The sequence below is a fragment of the Pimephales promelas genome, chromosome 16, assembly GCF_988280905.1.
Source record: "Pimephales promelas chromosome 16, fPimPro1.hap1.1, whole genome shotgun sequence".
Lineage (NCBI taxonomy): Eukaryota > Metazoa > Chordata > Actinopteri > Cypriniformes > Leuciscidae > Pimephales > Pimephales promelas.
Genome location: NC_142784.1, coordinates 4,651,185 through 4,670,325, shown reverse-complemented (window position 1 = coordinate 4,670,325; position 19,141 = coordinate 4,651,185). Strand labels below are relative to the sequence as shown.

Genomic DNA, 19,141 nt, shown 5'->3' with positions numbered 1-19,141 from the left:
ACTGGACTTCGATATCCTAGGAATGACCAGAAGCCTTGAATTTAGTGATCTTAAGGAACGCGGTGGATTGTAGGGCGAAAGAAGGTCCGTTAAGTACATAGGTGCTAAACCATTTAGGGCTTTATAGGTCAGTAGTAGTATTTTGTAGTTGATGCGGAACTTAATAGGTAACCAGTGTAGAGATGATAAAATCGGTGTTATATGATCACAGTAGAGACATAAGCCGTTGGTGATGCGGCGATAACGTTCGGAGATGGGAAGGCGGGCTGATCCGATCTTCCTCGGCTCTGATGCTGGAGGGCTGTGAGTGGCAGATGGACGAGGAGGCGGGGGTGCAGGGCTATCCAGCTGGCAGGCAGTGCGGCGCTGATCGATGTGGATGGATCGCTGGATGATGTTCTCGAGACCCACCGAGTCGTCGAAGATGGCCAACTGAAGGCGAGTGTCGGGATTCAGCCCGTGACGGTAAACGGTGATGAGGGTTGATTCATTCCATCCCAGCGTGGCGGCGAGGGTCCGAAACTGCAGGGCGTATGAAGCTACGGACGATCTTCCTTGTCTCAACCGGAGCAGTTGATCTTGTACCGGGATGGAGTGAGCCGATTGGGAGAACACCTCGAGGAAGTGACTGGAGAAAGTAGTGAAGGTCTGGGTTACGGGCCCGCGATCCTTCCATAGGGCGTGAGCCCACTGCAGAGCCCGACCACGGAGAAGGTAAATGAAGAAGGCCACTTTCGACTGATCGGTGGGGAACGAGGATGGAATCATCTCCATGTAGAGCTCACACTGCAGAAGGAAGCCGCTGCACTCCTCCTCCTCGCCAGAAAAGGGCACTGGTTGGGCCATGGGACATACAGAGGCAGAGGCTGAAGAAGTGGCTACGGTGGCTGTAGCGAGTGCGGATGCACTGGTCCGGGGAACGGAGGGTGTCAGTCGGGTTTCGGGGTGGAGGTGATAGCGGGCGGTGGTCGAAGCATTTTGCGGGTCTGGTCTTCTGTCACAGAACAGAAGGGAACAGACAGGTGAGTTTGAACAGAGTAATTGAAATAAGAGGACAATGGTAAGTAGCGTGGTAGATGAAGTTGGAGATGGATATAAACAGTCTGATGATGGTTCTCTTATCTGAATAGGAGCGGGAGGTCGGAGAGCTGACGGGGCCAATGGAGAGAGGATCGGAGCTGGAGACTGGAGCGGACTTGAAACAGACGGGGACCAAGGACGGGAACTGACGGCAGGTTGACGGGCTGGAGAATCAATGCAGGTAAGTAGTCGCAGGAACGTGGAATAGCGATAGGGAGTCTGTAGTCGTGGTAAAGACGAGACCAGACAGTGAGTGACTGAATGAGGTGAGTATATATGGAGTGGATGATAGTCCGGATAAGTGATGGCAGGTGGTGACGGCAGGTGGTGATGATTAGTAGTCAGGGGAACCGGAACGAGTAGGCGGAGTGAAGGTATCTGGTGCTGACGCTGATGGATCCGTGACACATGGATTCTTTTTTTTATCAACACTTAAATGTTGGGTATGTTTAATAAAAAAGCAACATTTTGGACACTTTTTTTGTCAAAGGCCTACTTTTCATTCTATTAAATAAGGCAGTTTATGCTGTTGAATGTGTAATGATTGAGTTATTTTACATGAGCGTAAACAATTTTCTATCACATGTTTTCTGCTTCTTCTCCTGTGTTTTGTTCCGGACATTCTGTAATCATTCAGAAGACTTGTGATAGCACCCCCTACCATATAATAGTGAAAACATGGATTGCCAGAAAATTCCATCAATGGCGGGGAAGTGTTGTGTCATAAAAATGATGGAAAAATCCATCAATGGCTGTGAAAGAGTTAAGTACAATGAACCTTCAGTAATATTTGTGTGAAATAAACTTTCATTTGGTTAATTTCACTGTTCGGGTTTATAATGTTTTTATATGTATTATTGCCAGAGTGTATTAGACTGCAGGGCTTGAGTATTTTCAGAGAAAGGTGTTTCCCACATTCATGTCTCATTCATTCCCTAATTTCAGGGATCTGAGGTTATGTAATGAAGCGGAGATGTTTTTTGAACAGCCTGCAAAATCGAAACCCGGGTAAAATAAAAGGATGTGTGGCTGATGAACCAGTTCTATAGGTAATACCAGTCGCTCACCAGTTCTGTGTTAACTTCTGATTAAGGTTAATTGTTTTACAACCTTTAGTCTATGGTCCTCTATGTTGTAGCATATTTATTTTGAAATACTCTTTTTTTTATAGTTTTTTGACACTAGAATCTATTACACTGGTGGTGATGAGCCCATAGGCTTTATGTGGACGGCCAAGCTGAGAGAACATAGAAGACAGGAAGTCTCGATTTGACGATACCGATAGGCAGACTTATTTGAGCTTTCCAAGAATCTATGCAAACCTCAATCTCCTCTCTAATACTTGATGATTATATAAATTATAATCCAGGAATCAGTCAGTTTAGCAAGGACTGTCTGTGCATTCAGCCTTTATACAGGAGATGCACAAAAATACTGTCAAAACACATCTTGAAGAACTACTGTATATACGATATATTTGTGCAGTTGGTTCTCATGCTGTCTTGAATTATCAACATTGAGGCAGAGACCGAGCTTGCTTCATGTCACGTGATCCACTCACTCTCACTCAATCTGCGCTTCCCGAAACTTAACATCTTGCGGCGCCCAGCGCTGGCTGTTCGACGGCTGTGAACTGTTGGATATTTGGTAATTATCTATTGCTTGAAAAGATTTTCAACATTTTCCTATGAAGAAAAAAGAGCTGTGGTCGCTAATGGGAAACCAACACCTGCCCAACAGGATTTTACCCAACAGAAGGGACAAAATATAACACAAACCTTTCAAACTGAGTGGTATCAAAATAAGGACTGGCTGTGTGGCTGCAAGCAGACTAGCAAACTTTTTTGTTTTCCGTGCCTTCTGTTCTCCTCCAGCACCAACAGTGTTTGGGTAAATGCGGAATATAGTGGAGATGGTCCTCACAGTAGAACATAAACTGACCCAGATCCACACCTACCCATCTCTGCCCTCTGATCCCTAACCCTATCTCCACCCCTTAGATCTGGATCCAACTCCGCCCCCTGGATCTCGTGTACTGCATTGAGGTGCTACTGATGTAGTGACCTTAACAATTTACAAAGAGCTCTGCTGAAGCATGACAAATCTACGGGCCACGCCTGGTGCGCCGTCGCCAGAAGCTCATTGTGTGTCGGGGTGTGTGCCTAGCACAGTTTGTAGGAGCGAATAAGCTGTTTTTGTACTTTAAAGCAGTCCTGCTGACACAATGTTTTCTGACTGTAGCCTATTCAAATTCTGGTGTGCCATCACCAGACCAATAGTGTGTGTGTGGCTGTCTGTTTGCGCATTTTAAAGGGGTGACTAGGCAGTTTGTCGGTTCGTTTACACTGCGCCGCCTCCCTCTCTTACTGTGTCCCGCACAAAACATTTGTTTGTTGTTGTAAGTCAAAAGATAGATGTGTCCATTAATTTGATTATTATTTGATTGTGCATTAGTCTCACATATGACTAACTTTGCTCTGTATGCAGGCAGCAATGTGATGATGCCTGAAATGAACTTGGGTTGCTACATTAACTGAATGAATATATGAACATATATGCCACATTGATAGGGCACAGCCTACCATGACAAGATTTAACCGCACATTACTTGTGTGTGATACCCATCATGTATTCATGACTGTAACTCTCTAGTTTGTATACATATCTTCCCAGATAGCAAACTGACATTGAATCAATGTGGAAATATGACATCGAAACAACGTTGATCTGACATTGTTTTGTTCATCGAATTAACGTTGAACCAACGTCAGACGCGTCATTCTTTCAAAACTAACGGAAAATCAACTTGAAATCAACGCGTTGTTTCAACGTTATGAAAGCAAACCAATTTTCGATTTTCATTTAGCTTTGAAGAATGCCGCGTCTGACGTTGGTTCAACGTTAATTCGTTGAGCAAAATCAACGTTGTTTCAATGTCATGAGAGACGTCGTTTCCACGTTGATTCAATGTCAGTTTGCTGTCTGGGTTTATTATTGTCCGCACTAAAGTTACACTTGCTTTATTATTACTGCATGTTATGTTATTCGCTGTATTTTTTCTATACTTAATGGGAGAATTGTTGTAGACAATTTCCTGCACGCATGCGGTCTCATATCCCAGACAGAGCGGCGCCATACAAACTGCATATAAGTATATAAGATACAGCCTACCTTACATTTGCTCTTCGTTTTTTCGAATATTGTTCATGTTTAGTCATTGATCTTGATGTTTAATTGTTGTAATTTATCATTATTACAATGTATAATCACATTTATGTTACTGTTTATTTTATAGAAAACCACACACAACCACAACCATACAAACCAGTCTGTTGAGTGGTGACAACAAATGGGTTATTCCCAAAAAGTCCATCTTTGTTGTCGTCTCTAATCAGACAGTCTTTGAGTGGTCGGCACCCTGAGCTGGCAACTTGTGTTTTATAGTGAAGTGCTACCAATCAAAAGCATTTTTTTTCTAATTAGCTGTGAGCAAAGCATTTAAATTTTTGCAAAAACCTGTTCGCACATTCATGTGAACCCGCTCTATGAAATTCAAGACTAATGGTGGCCATGTTTAAAATGTATTGTCTACCCAACTCAGAAACTGATATCAAAATGACCTCAGTTTCCCAGTAGTACGACTTGAGAGGGCATTCATGTCCAATTCCTGAGTAAGAAACTCATATTTACGATAATTCCAGTAGCATGTTAAGTCCGCATAAAGCCATAATTTTGTCAACTCACAGACTGATCTCATGAAGTAGCGTGTGAATAACACGTCAATTCGTATTTCCATTTTTGGCGTGCTATCAAGACGCATAATCGCTTTTCAGCGTGTTTATGAACGCTGTTGACTTAACGTTATTACTGTATATATAAATATATGACTTACCTCAAGCCGTCCCTAAACCTAACCGTCACTGGGGTTAATGGCATTTATGACTGTTCCCTTACCATCCCAGGAAAAAAAAAGATATGACTTACCTCAACCCCGTCCCTAAACCTAACCGTCACTGGGGTTAATGCCATTTATGACTGTTCCCTTACCATCCTAGGGAAAAAAAAGATCACTCCCCAGATGTAGATCTACATTTTGCTCTGTTTCGTGCGGACATTTGATGGCGTGTACAGACACGCGGAATCACTCGGACGTTAATGGCGTAGACATACACGCATACACGCGGATACACGCGGATAGCTCAAAATGTGTAGAGATAACACGCCACTTGACTCGAAAGTGGCGTGTATGTTTACGCAAAAGTCATGATGTCATGTTGCAACTCAAAACTATTCCTCTAACCCTGAGTTTGTTCAACTACCATTATGGTACGAGCCTGTAGTCTTTGACCATCTACAGCTAGCTGTTTAAGAGAACACATTCCTATTAAATTAGTTTAACGTTTTGTTTTAAATAAGTATATTAACATGTTTTTTTTGACAGCTTTTTGTAATTGTAAAAAAATGTTTTAATACATTTTTGTAATTTTGTAATTTGCTTTGCCTTTTCATTTTTCCAAGATATAAAAATACAGACCTTACGGACAAGTTCAATAATGGCAGTTTTTGCTGTCTGAAAATTCTCCTTTGAAATGCTTCCTGATGTGTCCATAAGGATGAAGACATTCAGCCGACCATCTTCAACCCTGACAGTCCTACCCAAATATTGCCCTATGATTGTGCAAAAAAAAAAATTAATGTTGCTTACTTGTGTAAAAGAAAATGTTTTTTTTTTTCCAAAATAATTCTCTTTTCACCTTTCTTTTTAAAGTTAGGATGTGACACATCCATAACTGCAGTCAGAGATCCTCCAAAGGCCTGAGCAACGGTTGCTGGCTGATCAAATGAGTACTGGGCTAAAAAAAACAAAAAAAAAACTATATATATATATATATATATATACACACACACACACACAGTTTATATATATATATATATATATATATATATATATATATATATATTGAATCATTAAATCAGGGGTGTATTCCAGAAAGCAAGGCTATCTTACCGTCAAACATACCCTAAACACTCGGTTGATTAAACCAAACCTTGCTTACTCAAGGTATGCTGGTTCTAAAAGCGCTTTCACACCAGACATTCTCATCAGAGCGACGAATTGATCAATCACCATGGAGACGGGTACTAAGAAAAAGCATGGCATACTACTACCTCTTTTGTTAAATGCTGATTTACATATTACCACCTATTTGAGGGTTGTGTAATCATTTTACATTCTTTTCGTTTTATAATATTTAATCACTGTGAATAAGTCATTTTGCTTCAACATTGCTTGAAAGGTAAGATATCATATTTCATAAGTCCTATAATATATGTCTCTTATTATAGAAATATATTATTGCAAAGAAAACGTCCTGTTACAAAAATTAAGAAAAAAGTCTCAATGCAGATCAACAATGTGTATATCAAACATATATAATTTGACATAAACAAGGCATATATCAAACATATATAATTTTAAGAAGACTCTAAAACAGATTACAATTAATAGTATTACATCAGTTAATTTGTGACTGTTTATAGGTACTGATATCATCAAATGCTGTATGAGTGTGTGTATATGTGGATAAATGTATACATGTGGTAATGTTTATATGAATGTTATATTTATGTATGTTATATTTGTGTATTTTAATTGTACATAAGTTTAAGTACTTTTATGGGCCCCAGGAAGAATAGCAACCACATTGTGGAAGCTAATGGGGATCCAAATAAATGAATAAATAAAATGTGTGAGATGAGAATTTTATATATATATATATATATATAATTATATAACATTTTGTGCAATCTGCCACGCCCAATGGAGCCTCATCAATAGTGCACGCATGCGCTAAACACCTCTGAAGTAAACTAACCCTGAACACCTCTGAAGTAAACTACCCCTGAATACCTCTGAAGTAAACTACCCCTGAACACCTCTGAAGTAAACTACCCCTGAACACCTCTGAAGTAAACTACCCCTGAACTACCCCTGAACACCTCTGAAGTAAACTACCCCTGAACACCTCTGAAGTAAACTACCCCTGAACACCTCTGAAGTAAACTACCCCTGAACACCTCTGAAGTAAACTACCCCTGAACACCTCTGAAGTAAACTACCCCTGAACACCTCTGAAGTAAACTACCCCTGAACACCTCTGAAGTAAACTACCCCTGAACACCTCTGAAGTAAACTACCCCTGAACACCTCTGAAGTAAACTACTCCTGAACACCTCTGAAGTAAACTACCCCTGAACACCTCTGAACTAATCTAACCCTGAACTAAGCCTGAAATCCTCTGAGGTAAAATAACCCTGAACACCTCTGAAGTAAACTAACCCTTGATCATGTGCTGCTCCGGAGCAGATTATGTTCAGAGAGTAGGTTGCTATGGCAACTTACATACCCTGAAGATTACCTCAGTTTTTGGAACCAAAAGTTGGGGTTACTTACTTACCCTTAAACATACACGGGAATGTCAGATAACCTGCTTTCTGGAATACACCTCAGTCCCAATCTACATTGTGTAAATAAACGTAAGTTTCCTTGACTGACCATAGCAGCGAGGTTCTGGCCCACTCCATTCCCTTGAATCCAAACATTGCCTTTCAGAGGGGCCGAGCAAATCCAGACCTAACTGACACAGATACTGCACTCGGTCTCCAATACGGAAGCGTTCCCCAGAACGTAAGGCCCCTGGAGGGGCCCCTGGGTTTTTGCAGTCCTCAGCTGGAATAAGAAACACATGATACATATATTTATCATTTATATACTATGCATTTTTTGTAAATGATGCATTGTTCAATATTGATCAAAATCACAAATGAAACCTATTTAAATGTATTTATTATGCATGCCAGTCCAGTTATTTGCGATGTCACTTTGCAAAGAAACGCCACACACCTATGGACTGAACACGTAACATGCATGAGTATGATGTCACTGTTTCAGAAATTCATTAAAAACTTATATATGTCACCTTTTCCCACAAAACTCATGTTTTGTTCTGCTCCCATCCGCAAAAGCCCACATAAAAGTATAAACAGATTTTTTTCTTTGTGTCCATAAAAATACTTTTTCAAATAAGTAAGTTACTTTGTTTTCCCATGTATTGACTGGCAGCTCTTTTGTCCCCATATTGAGACAAATCGAAGTGCAGAGGTGTGCAGAGGCAATTTCTCAAAATGAATGAAATCAGTGAAATGCTAAATCAGAATACTATGCAAACCTTCAATAACTAAATATGTTAAATAAAACATAAATACGTATGCATTTAATCACACCTTATTGACCAATGTACTTGCTTCTGATCTTCTTTCAGTTAAACCATAAGCAAAGATGACTTTAGATTTTTTTTTTATTGGTAAAGTAAGTGTTAAACTTTTTTCTCCTCTGTCTTATTCTTCCGTTATCCAGAACTGCAGCTGAAAGGTTTGTCTGAGTGGTGTCTCTATTGTACAAGCGTGAATTAGCATTTCCTTCAGCCTGAGGGTTAATATTTCACTTTTAGTTCTGAAAGGGTCTTTACATTTGCCCAAAAATATTAAAAAAAAATATAATAAAACGTCTTGTTGTCAGGATTCAGGCTCGGAGACAGAGGTAAGTGATGAACTTAAACTTTCTTTATTAATAAACAAGGTAAGTATTCAGGGTTTCAGGTGCTCAGAAGTGCTCTTGAAGGAGGATACGTGACAGGAATACATCCAGGTGAGTGAATCCTCCTCTTAGGAATTACATGAACGGTGACACAAGGCAATGACTTTCCTTTTCTCACTTTCAGATCGTCGTGGAGCAGACGAAGTACAGACAGGATTCCAGGTGAGTAGATCCTTTTTCAATAGTAGGTCGGGAACTAACACAGTTCAGTGATACTTGCTTTTCATCCTTATAGATCATCCATTAGAGGGACGAGACTCATGGCAGAATCCAGGACACAGGGAACGAGAATCATGGAGCAGATCCTGGGAACATCAGAACAAGGACAGAGCGGTTAGTCTTTACAGGTAAGTATACTTTACATCTCAGCTCGGTGGATGTCTCAGAGGGAAGCAAGTGAAGGCTGGTTAGGGTCTTTTCCTGTTGGAGACTTGACAATGAGTGACTGTGAACTTGGTGCTTTTATGCTGGCTGTGAAGGGCGTGCTGATTGGAAACAGGTGCAGGTGATTAGAACTCTGGGGAAAGTGATCGTTGCGTGGTGACTTGGGAGGACTCTGATTGGCTCCTGACATTACCCCCCCCCCCCTCCAGAGTCCGCGCCAGCGTCGTGGGGGTCTACCTCTGGGTCGTGGTGCAGGTTTCTCGGGATGCTGAGCATGGAATTCTAGAAGCAAACTGGGATCAAGAACATCATTCCAAGGTACCCAACTCCTCTCCTCTGGCCCATATCCTTCCCATTCAATGAGATATTCGAGCTTACCCCCTCGACGTCGAGAGTCCAAGATCTCTTTAATAAGATAAATGGACTCTGGCTCAATGGGTGGTATCGGGGGGTTGTCCTCTGGTTCTACCTCTGTGACTGACTGGGGTACCGGTGGATGATAGGGCTTTAAGAGGGAAACATGAAATGGGGTGAATGCGATATTCTGGGGGTAACTGGAGCTGATACGTGACTGGATTAATTCGCTTTACGACTGGAAATGGTCCGATGTACTTGGGGTTCAACTTTCGACATGATTGGCGAAGTCTGATATCTCGAGTGGAAAGCCAGACGAGCTGTTCAGGTTGATACTCTGGATTGGGTCAGCGGTGTTTATCCGCAAACTGTTGCTGCCGGTTGACAGCTTGCCGGATATGGTGATGTGTCTGATCCCAGACCTGTTCACTCTCTTCAAACCACTTGTTAACTGCTGGTACTTCTGAGGGTTCACCGGACCACGGGAATAACGGAGGTTGATAGCCAAGGACGCACTGGAATGGAGTTAACTGAGTGGATGCCTGTCGAAGAGAATTCTGTGCATATTCTGCCCAGATGAGGTACTTGCTCCAGATGTTCTGATTGGAGTGGCAGAATGTTCGCAGGATCCGACCGATGTCTTGAATTTTACGCTCTGTCTGTCCATTGGTTTGTGGGTGATACCCTGAAGACAGACTCACTGTCACATTCATTAATGTGAAGAATGCTCGCCAGACTCGAGAAATGAACTGGGGTCCTCGATCGGAGACAATGTCCTCTGGGATACCGAAATTTCGAAAGACATGTTCCACCAACAATTCAGCGGTGTTAAAGGCTGTTGGCAGTCCTTTCAATGGGATTAACTTGCACGCCTTTGAGAAGCGATCGATGGCCATGAAGATGCAAGTATTCCCCTCGGAGACGGGAAGATCGGTGACAAAGTCTACACCGATGTGGGACCAAGGTCTATTCGGGACAGGAAGGGGTACTAATTTACCCACAGGCAGATTTCTTGGTACTTTGGAGATGGCACACGGGATACATCCTTGAATGAAGTTGGTGATATCTGATCGCATGGTGGACCACCAATATTTGACTTGTAGAGTGGCTAGAGTCTTGTTTACCCCTGGGTGTCCAGTGGCTACTGATGAGTGAGCTGATGAGATCAAAGAAGTTCGGAATTCCTCAGGCACATAGATCTTCCCAGGAGGACATCCGTGGACTCTGGGTTGTTGCTATGATAGCTCTTGGAGTTGATCATTTATCTCCCACTGGATGGGGTTCACGAAAAGACTCTCTGGCAGGATAGTTTCAGATTCTTCTACAGGGATTTCAGAGGCATGAAAACGAGTTAGAGCATCTGCTCTTGTATTCTTTGAGCCTGGGCAATAGGCAATCTTGAAATGGAATCGTGTAAAGAACAACGCCCATCGGGCTTGACGTGGGTTCAGACGTTTCGCATCTCTTAGATACTGGAGGTTCTTGTGATCGGTGAGTACTAGGAATGGGTGCTTTACTCCCTCTATCAGTGTCTCCATTCTTCTAAGGCAAGCTTTACAGCTAGAAGTTCCAGGTTTCCGATGTCGTAGTTGGCTTCAGCTGGAGAGAACTTCTTCGAGAAGAAGGCACAAGGTGATGGCTTAGAGGAGCAATCAGAATACTGGGAGAGAACTCCTCCAACCCCGGTGGTGGATGCATCTACCTCTACCACAAACGGTCTCTCAGGATCAGGATAATGAAGCAAGGGTGCAGTGGTGAAGGCAGACTTCAGAAATGTAAACACCTCCTCGGCTTCTGGGGTCCATTTCAAGGTCTTGGGCTTTCCTTTTAGCAACGTGGTAAGAGGAGCGGTGAGCAAACTGTACTGGTTGATAAGCCGTCGATAGAAATTGGCAAAGCCAAGGAACCTTTGGAGTTCTTTCACTGACTTGGGGGTTGGCCAGGACATGATGGTCTCAGTCTTGCTTCTATCCATCTCCACTCCTCGATCACTCAGAACGTATCCCAGGAAATCGACAGTGGTTTGATGGAAAGTGCACTTTTCAGCTTTCAGAAACAAGGTGAATTCTCTGAGTCTTTGGAGGACTAAGGACACGTGTCTTTGATGCTCAGCTGGGTTCTTGGAATAGATCAGGATATCATCGATGTATACCAGGACAAACTTTCCTAGGAAGTCGCGGAGAACCTCATCCATAAAACTTTGGAATACTGAAGGGGCGTTGACCAAACCATAACGCCGCCTTCACACTGGCAGTTTAAATCAGCTCCGTAATACTCAATACGTTCCCAACGGACGTCGTACTACTAGGGTTGGGAACCGAGAACCGGTTCTTTTCCAGAACCGGTTGTGTTTTTGAAAAAATACCGGAACCGTGCAAAATTCCTAAGTTTCGGTTCCGAAAACGGTTCTGATGCCGATGCGATATCATCATGTGGGCGAAGTGCTGGGAGTAGAAGACGCCGTCTTATTTCTAAATGACAAAAACTTCACCACTGAAGTTGCGATTTGCTCTCACACGCGCTGCATTTGTCACACACAGACACACACACGCTGCGCGCGCCGACCGCCGAGTCACTCTCTAGCCTACATTCAAATCTGTTTGCGCTGAGAGAGAGAGAGGGAGCAGTTGTCGATATGAAACTGCTTTACAATCACACAGTCTCAATATTTATTTGTTTCACATATTCAAATGATTTCCGTTACAGAATTAGTGAGATTATAGTTTAAGTAAACATTGACGGTAGTGGTCAAAACAGATCCAATCCGTATATTTTTTGTGTTCAGAATTTACAAAATATGTACAATGAGCGAGTGCATCATAATGTTTTTTTTTTTTTCAAACCGTGTTTTTGTCTTATCTTGAATTACTACGTAAAGTCTGTAATAAGCGTTAATACTCGGACTTCTTGTTTAGACTGGCCGGCGGATCACAGCTGCTGCGGAGTAGCCCAATGCCTGCGTGACTCGTCATGGACATAAACAGAGAGAAGTAGCTCCGGCAACAATGTTCTTCCGCAAGACGCATGCAGTTCTGTTTATTAACTGCTAGAGCGCCGATTTATCCAGTAATGAAATAAGTAAAGTCTTAATGAATCAATCATTCAAACCGTTTTAAAAAATAATCTGTTCTACACGCATATGTGTGTTAAAGCATATTCTACTCCTTCTGAGAGGGTATTCTTCACTGTTGGAGATACAATAAAGGAGAGGTCTAAATTATTATAGAGAATGCAGAATTTGTTAATTTCCTTTATTTATATATATATATATATATATATATAATTTTTTTTTTTTTCGCAAAGATTGCTTAATAATATTTTGAGTTTGTTTACATTACCAGTCTGTTAAACTAATTTGTCAAGTACTATAAAAAATAAACACAAAAAGGATTGTGGATTTTTCTCTTACTAATATTTTTAATTGAATGGGAACCGGAACCGGAATCGTTTGGCGGAACCGGAACCGGAAAATTTCTCACGATTCCCAACCCTACGTACTACACAGTGAAAAGTGTTGGACGCGGGTAGAACAAAAATGGCGGAGAGATTAAAATACTGTCAGTCGTATGATCTCTCTGATGAGGGCCATGCTGCGTGAGGAAAGTTGCTGAGGACGTTGACATGTCAGGTCGGCTAAAAAATGTGATATAGTGGTCAATAGTTCAATGTCTACCTTCAATTTAAGTGTATTAACTGCCCTTATAAACCTTAGAAAGTCATGAAAATAAAAAATAACATGACAACTTATCGTTATAAAATCATTATTTATTTTATTAAAAGTTAATAATTCAGGTTTGTTTATCAGTACCATAGCAACGGTCAACTTCCGCTGGAATTGTCGGATAGGAACCGTCCGTAGCTTTTCGCACGAGTTCAAATTTTTCAACGCATCCGGATGACCAACCAGAGGTGGGGGACTCGAGTCACATGACTTGACTCGAGTCTGACTCGAGTCACAATTTTCAGGACTTGTGACTTGCTTGATTAAAGTACAAAAATGACTTGACTTGACTTTGACTTGAGAACAAGTTACTTGAGACTTGACTTGACTTGAAGTGGAAGACTCGACAATGACTTGAACATATAATAAACAAACAGCAATACAGTTAATTAAAATATATATATATTGTGATGTCAGCATCACTATATCGGCATCTGTGCCTTTAACGCTGCTCAATTCAAACCGCGCCAAACGGAAGTTCCGGGAGTCTCACGCATATTGATAGCGTCTCCCTGATGCCCGCAAATGAGTTAAAATCTCCCGGAATCTAGAGCGAGATACTGCGCGTATAACATACATAGCGTGCGGCGTGTGCACGGCAGAGATATGGGAAGCCAAACAAACCAAAAGTGGGACGAGACAGCGGGGCTTTACAGAGCTCGTGCCGCGCAGACATGTCATCTGCACGGTTCAATGATCCGAGCCGCGCAGCCGATTCGTCAGCGCAGCGCGGACGTGTTTCCTAGCGACACTCAATAGTCAGCGCTGCACTGACCAATTTAAAGCAACGCAAACCATATGCTACATACTACATGCAAATAAATGTACAATAAAGAAACCCCTCCTTCCTTACAAAGAATTGTTCTCTACTGAAGTTTAGGAGTTAATTATGGAGAATTCCATAATTAAAACAATAATTTGTTAATATTTATGTAAATTTTATATATAATATACATAATATTATTTAATATGTAATATTTATTAAATATAAAATATGTTAATATAACATATTACCATTTTTATTTTATATTTATTTTAAACATATTTTAAATATGTTAATATAACATATTAACATATTTTATATTTATTAACATATTTTATATCCCCCCCCCCCTCCCTAACATTACATTCATTGAGATATACCTCCCTGAAATGAATTCTTGTAGGTTGGGATGTCTGCATATGCAGCATAGATATATACACGGCTGTGCAGCTGCAAATGCGTTTTACATATAGGTTTCAGTAAATCGAGGAAAAGGAGTTTCCGAAGACATTTGTTGGCTATAATAAGAAAAACTACTAAATTAAAAAAAAAATTGCATTTTATATTCTCATACATTTCATACATTTTAGATTTTATATTTTACATTTATATGAGATATAAGATATTACATTTTAGATTTCATACATTTTAGACCGTTTCAATTAAATTGAATTAGACAGATTGGATTATACATCTTAGAATCGATACATCTTAGACTCTGAACGTTTTGTGTAAACAACACAATTTTATTTTATTTTCAGATATTAATGTAGCACAGATATGCATATGATTAATATAGCAAATGTATATTAAATAAGATACATAATATATGTATATATGTAATATAATATAAGTTCATCTTTTCTGTGCAAAAATAAATATGTATCGAAAAAATTTACCTCTATTTATTTTAGTAGTGTGACTTGACTTTACTTGAAACTTATCAGGACTTGACTTGACTTGCTTAGGGTGAACCCTTGACTTGACTTGACTTGCTTGATTTATCTGAACTGCGACTTGACTCGAGACTTGATGGTTAAGACTTGAGACTTGCTTGGACTTGACCATGTGTGACTTGTCCCCACCTCTGTGACCAACGGACACGATTTTCTTCGCACCGCACTCGGTCGGACCCGTTTCGGACCCATTCACATGCGGTATGCGAATCTCCATAGAAATGAATGACTTCCGGTCATTTCGCAGCCGCATCGGAGCTGATTTCAACTGCCAATGTGAAGGCGGCGTAAGGCATGACGAGGTATTCATAGTGGCCTGCAGGGGTGATGAAAGCGATTTTCCATTCATCTCCTTCACGAATTCGGATGAGATTATAGGCACTTCTCAAATCAAGCTTGGAAAACATCTTTGCCTCTCTGAGTTGTTCTAGTGTGGCGGGAATGAGAGGTAACGGATAGCTGAACTTCACAGTGACTTGATTTAAGGCTCTGTAATCGATACAAGGTCTCAGCCCGCCATCTTTCTTGGACACGAAGAAGAAACTGGCTGCTGCGGGAGAGGTAGATGGCCGGATATATCCTTGATCTAGAGCCTCCTTGATATATTTCCTCATAGACTCTTGTTCAGGAAGAGACAGGGAGTAGATTCGACCCTTGGGCAGTTGTGCATCAGGAACCAGATCAATAGCACAATCCCATGGTCGGTGCGGGGGCAACTTGGAAGCAGTAACGGGATTAAAAACATCAGAGAACATGGAATAACAGGTAGGTATATTTGTTGACAGGTTTTCTGTGGTTTTCTCTCAATGGACGTGGAATTCACTGGGATTGACTGGACTTTTGATTCATTGATCAGACTAGATGAGGGATCCTTGCGGCTAGTGCAATGGCATCCCCATTGTAGAATTTTTCCAGACTTCCAATTGATTGTTGGTTGATGACGAATTAACCATGGTCGGCCAAGAATGAGATCTGTTTGACTATTCAGGAGCACAAATGGTTCGAACCATTCTTGATGCGTCTTTTCTACACATAGTTGAATGGGAGCAATTTTGGTAGTAACGTTTTTCTTGTTAATCAACTCACCAGTTATGGCATAGATGGAGTAGGTTTTGGGTGTGTTGATCTCTCGCAGCTTAAGTCTCCTACAGAGATCTCCGGAGATAAAGTTTCCCGCTGACCCCGAGTCAACGATAGCTGTCACAGGGATGCAGAGTTCTTGAATTTGTAAGGTCACGGAAATGGTGAGAGGTGTTGAAACATGAGCATGGTCCAGAACTGAGCTTACCATCATTCTTCCAGGTCGAATTGGGCAGTTGAGTCTGAAGTGGCCCTTGGTACCGCAGTACATACACAACTTTAACTCTTTCAGCCGCATACGTTCAGCCTGGGGAATCTTAAAAGTGTCAACTTGCATTTCTTCGACTTGATTTTCGACTTTGGAAACCTTGACATTCGGTTGAGAAACAGGAGGATAAGAGGACTGATCAGGGTAACAACTCTGGGATCTTTGATGAACTTTCATGGCTTGCTGAATGAATTTTTCTACTCCTATGGTGTCATCATAGATGGCCAGTTGGAGGCACAAGGCTGGGTTTAATCCACGGCGAAACACAGAAATTAGAGCTTTTTCATTCCACCCACTGTTAGATGCTAGCGTGCGGAATTCCACAGAATACTCAGATAGTGATTTTTTCCCTTGACGTAACTGTAAGAGTTGGTCTCCGAAGGAGGAGTCATCCACTGGTCGTCCGAAAACTTCCTTGAAATGTTTCACGAATTCTTAAACAAATGCAACCACAGTTGATTCCTTCATCCACAATGACTCTGCCCACCGTAACGTCGCTCCTGTTGCTGGATGATAAACGCTACTTTCGATCGCTCAGTAGGATATAGCTGAGCTTGCTGTTCCAGAGCAAGCGAACACTGCAATAGGAATCTGTTGCAATCCTCCGCCCGACCAGAGAATGGCGCGGGACGCGACGGGGGGCTTGCAAAGCAGGTGATCGAAGAAGCGGCGCTCACGGAAGTACTCATGGGGGAAAACACAGGTCTCACGGGTGGAGCGGCGACTGGTGAGGGAATTAGAGGTACAGCAGGTTGTTTGGAATTCATCTTGATCGTACCTCGTTCTGTTGTTAGGTCAAGCCTTCTGTCAGGATTCAGGCTCGGAGACAGAGGTAAGTGATGAACTTAAACTTTCTTTATTAATAAACAAGGTAAGTATTCAGGGTTTCAGGTGCTCAGAAGTGCTCTTGAAGGAGGATACGTGACAGGAATACATCCAGGTGAGTAAATCCTCCTCTTAGGAATTACATGAACGGTGACACAAGGCAATGACTTTCCTTTTCTCACTTTCAGATCGTCGTGGAGCAGACGAAGTACAGACAGGATTCCAGGTGAGTAGATCCTTTTTCAATAGTAGGTCGGGAACTAACACAGTTCAGTGATACTTGCTTTTCATCCTTATAGATAATCCATTAGAGGGACGAGGCTCATGGCAGAATCCAGGACACAGGGAACGAGAATCATGGAGCAGATCCTGGGAACATCAGAACAAGGACAGAGCGGTTAGTCTTTACAGGTAAGTATACTTTACATCTCAGCTCGGTGGATGTCTCAGAGGGAAGCAAGTGAAGGCTGGTTAGGGTCTTTTCCTGTTGGAGGCTTGACAATGAGTGACTGTGACCTTGGTGCTTTTATGCTGGCTGTGAAGGGCGTGCTGATTGGAAACAGGTGCAGGTGATTAGAACTCTGGGGAAAGTGATCGTTGCGTGGTGACTTGGGAGGACTCTGATTGGCTCCTGACACTTGTGTTATGACTGTAACCCTTGTTTTCTGAGAAAGGGAACGAGACACTGCGTGGGTGACAGTCTCCATCTTTTACCGCCTCCATCTTACGCTGTCACATGAGGTGGGGGATGAAACGCCTGCAGAACCATTGACCTCGCCCTATTAGACGGCACCTTAGACACGTAGCCCAAACTGGGGTGCAGGATGGCCTTAATTCTCCCAGGAGCAAACTCCAGGCACTGTGGAGACACTGATAGCACCTGGAGATCTCCTACCCTCTTAACCCTTCAGGCGCCAGTTCGATTTTGACGTCTTAATTTCAAAAGGCTATATCTTAAAAGTAATAAGATAGAGACTTTCTGAAAATTAGAGAAATATTAAGGATGATCCAAAGTTTATGTAGGGATTACATTTTCCCATCTAATTTGCGTATTATGATGTCATATGGTGGTGGCAATCTTGGATTATAGAATTTTCATGAAAAGTCACATGTTTAAATGATAAAATGCAGCACTTCTTTCCCCCCAAAATGTCCATCACCTTCTGTATGCTATACTTCTGTATCACAATACTGAATGCTCAAGTATGTAGTATGTATTAAACAAACTGTGTGAATCATTACTAATAAATGGTAGAAACAAACGAAATGCATGTAACGGTTGGCCTTTTGCTGTAGAGATTTTCCATTTACTACATACAGTAGGCACTCTGATTCCATGTATGGGGCACATATATATTACTGATTTGACATACAAACACAAGTAGACAAGACCTGTTTAGTTCAAAAGCTCACTCGCCATGGCAAGGCACAGATCCTGAGTGAGATGATACGAGCAGTGCGGCCAGATCTGCCTTGCGCGCATGCGCACAGCTCGGACTACTGTCATTGTCATTGCGACACCCCACCCTGCTTCCACGTTGCCCCTAACTGTCCTATGAATACTTCGACCTTGTCTAACATACCCAGTGGCATTAGACAAAGTCTCCACCACAATACTGTCGCCGCGATTGCGGAGAGGCTCTTATGAAACGGCTCACTCGCACACTAGCTCTGCTTTTCATTGCACTGATTCAATGCGCTCTAACTCGAACATTTTGTAAAGAAGCATGATGTTTTTTTGAGTTGGGAATTTTTTTGAGTTGAGGTCGAACGAAATTTGACACCCAATTTGACAAAATCGTCCGTTTTATTCAGTGCTGCATCTTCTCAAGTAAACTTGACCGTGGTGCCTAGAGGGTTAAGAGAGGAACCATACTCGGGCTGGCCACAACGGAGCTACTAACAGTAGGCTGAGTCCGTCTCGACAGACCCTTTCCAAAAAAGCCCCCGGGAACAGAGCGATCGGGGGAAATGCATATAGACGATGCCTCGGCCACTTCTTGCCCGCCCCTGCCTGCACCATTGTTGAGTCCCACACCACCCCAATAAATGT

At 42.0% G+C, this 19,141-nt stretch overlaps 3 protein-coding genes across 5 annotated transcripts in view; 1 reads left to right on the top strand and 2 right to left on the bottom strand.

Moving 5' to 3' along the window:
• LOC120466787 (uncharacterized) overlaps positions 1-19,141 on the top strand; it is a 329,947-nt gene that overhangs the window by 46,345 nt on the left and 264,461 nt on the right. The window lies entirely within an intron of this gene.
• The window catches only part of LOC148971945 (uncharacterized), a 443,851-nt gene that overhangs the window by 378,661 nt on the left and 46,049 nt on the right, over positions 1-19,141 (bottom strand). The gene's annotated exons all lie outside the window — the stretch shown is intronic.
• LOC120466881 (complement C2) overlaps positions 1-19,141 on the bottom strand; it is a 67,666-nt gene that overhangs the window by 23,079 nt on the left and 25,446 nt on the right. For all 3 annotated transcript variants that reach the window (XM_089120905.1, XM_089120906.1, XM_089120908.1), the window contains 3 exons: positions 7,637-7,810; positions 5,835-5,933; positions 5,615-5,748 (listed from right to left, as the gene is read on the bottom strand). In XM_089120905.1, the coding sequence (XP_088977031.1) occupies positions 5,615-5,748; positions 5,835-5,933; positions 7,637-7,810 (407 nt within the window). The remainder of the gene's footprint in view (positions 1-5,614; positions 5,749-5,834; positions 5,934-7,636; positions 7,811-19,141) is intronic.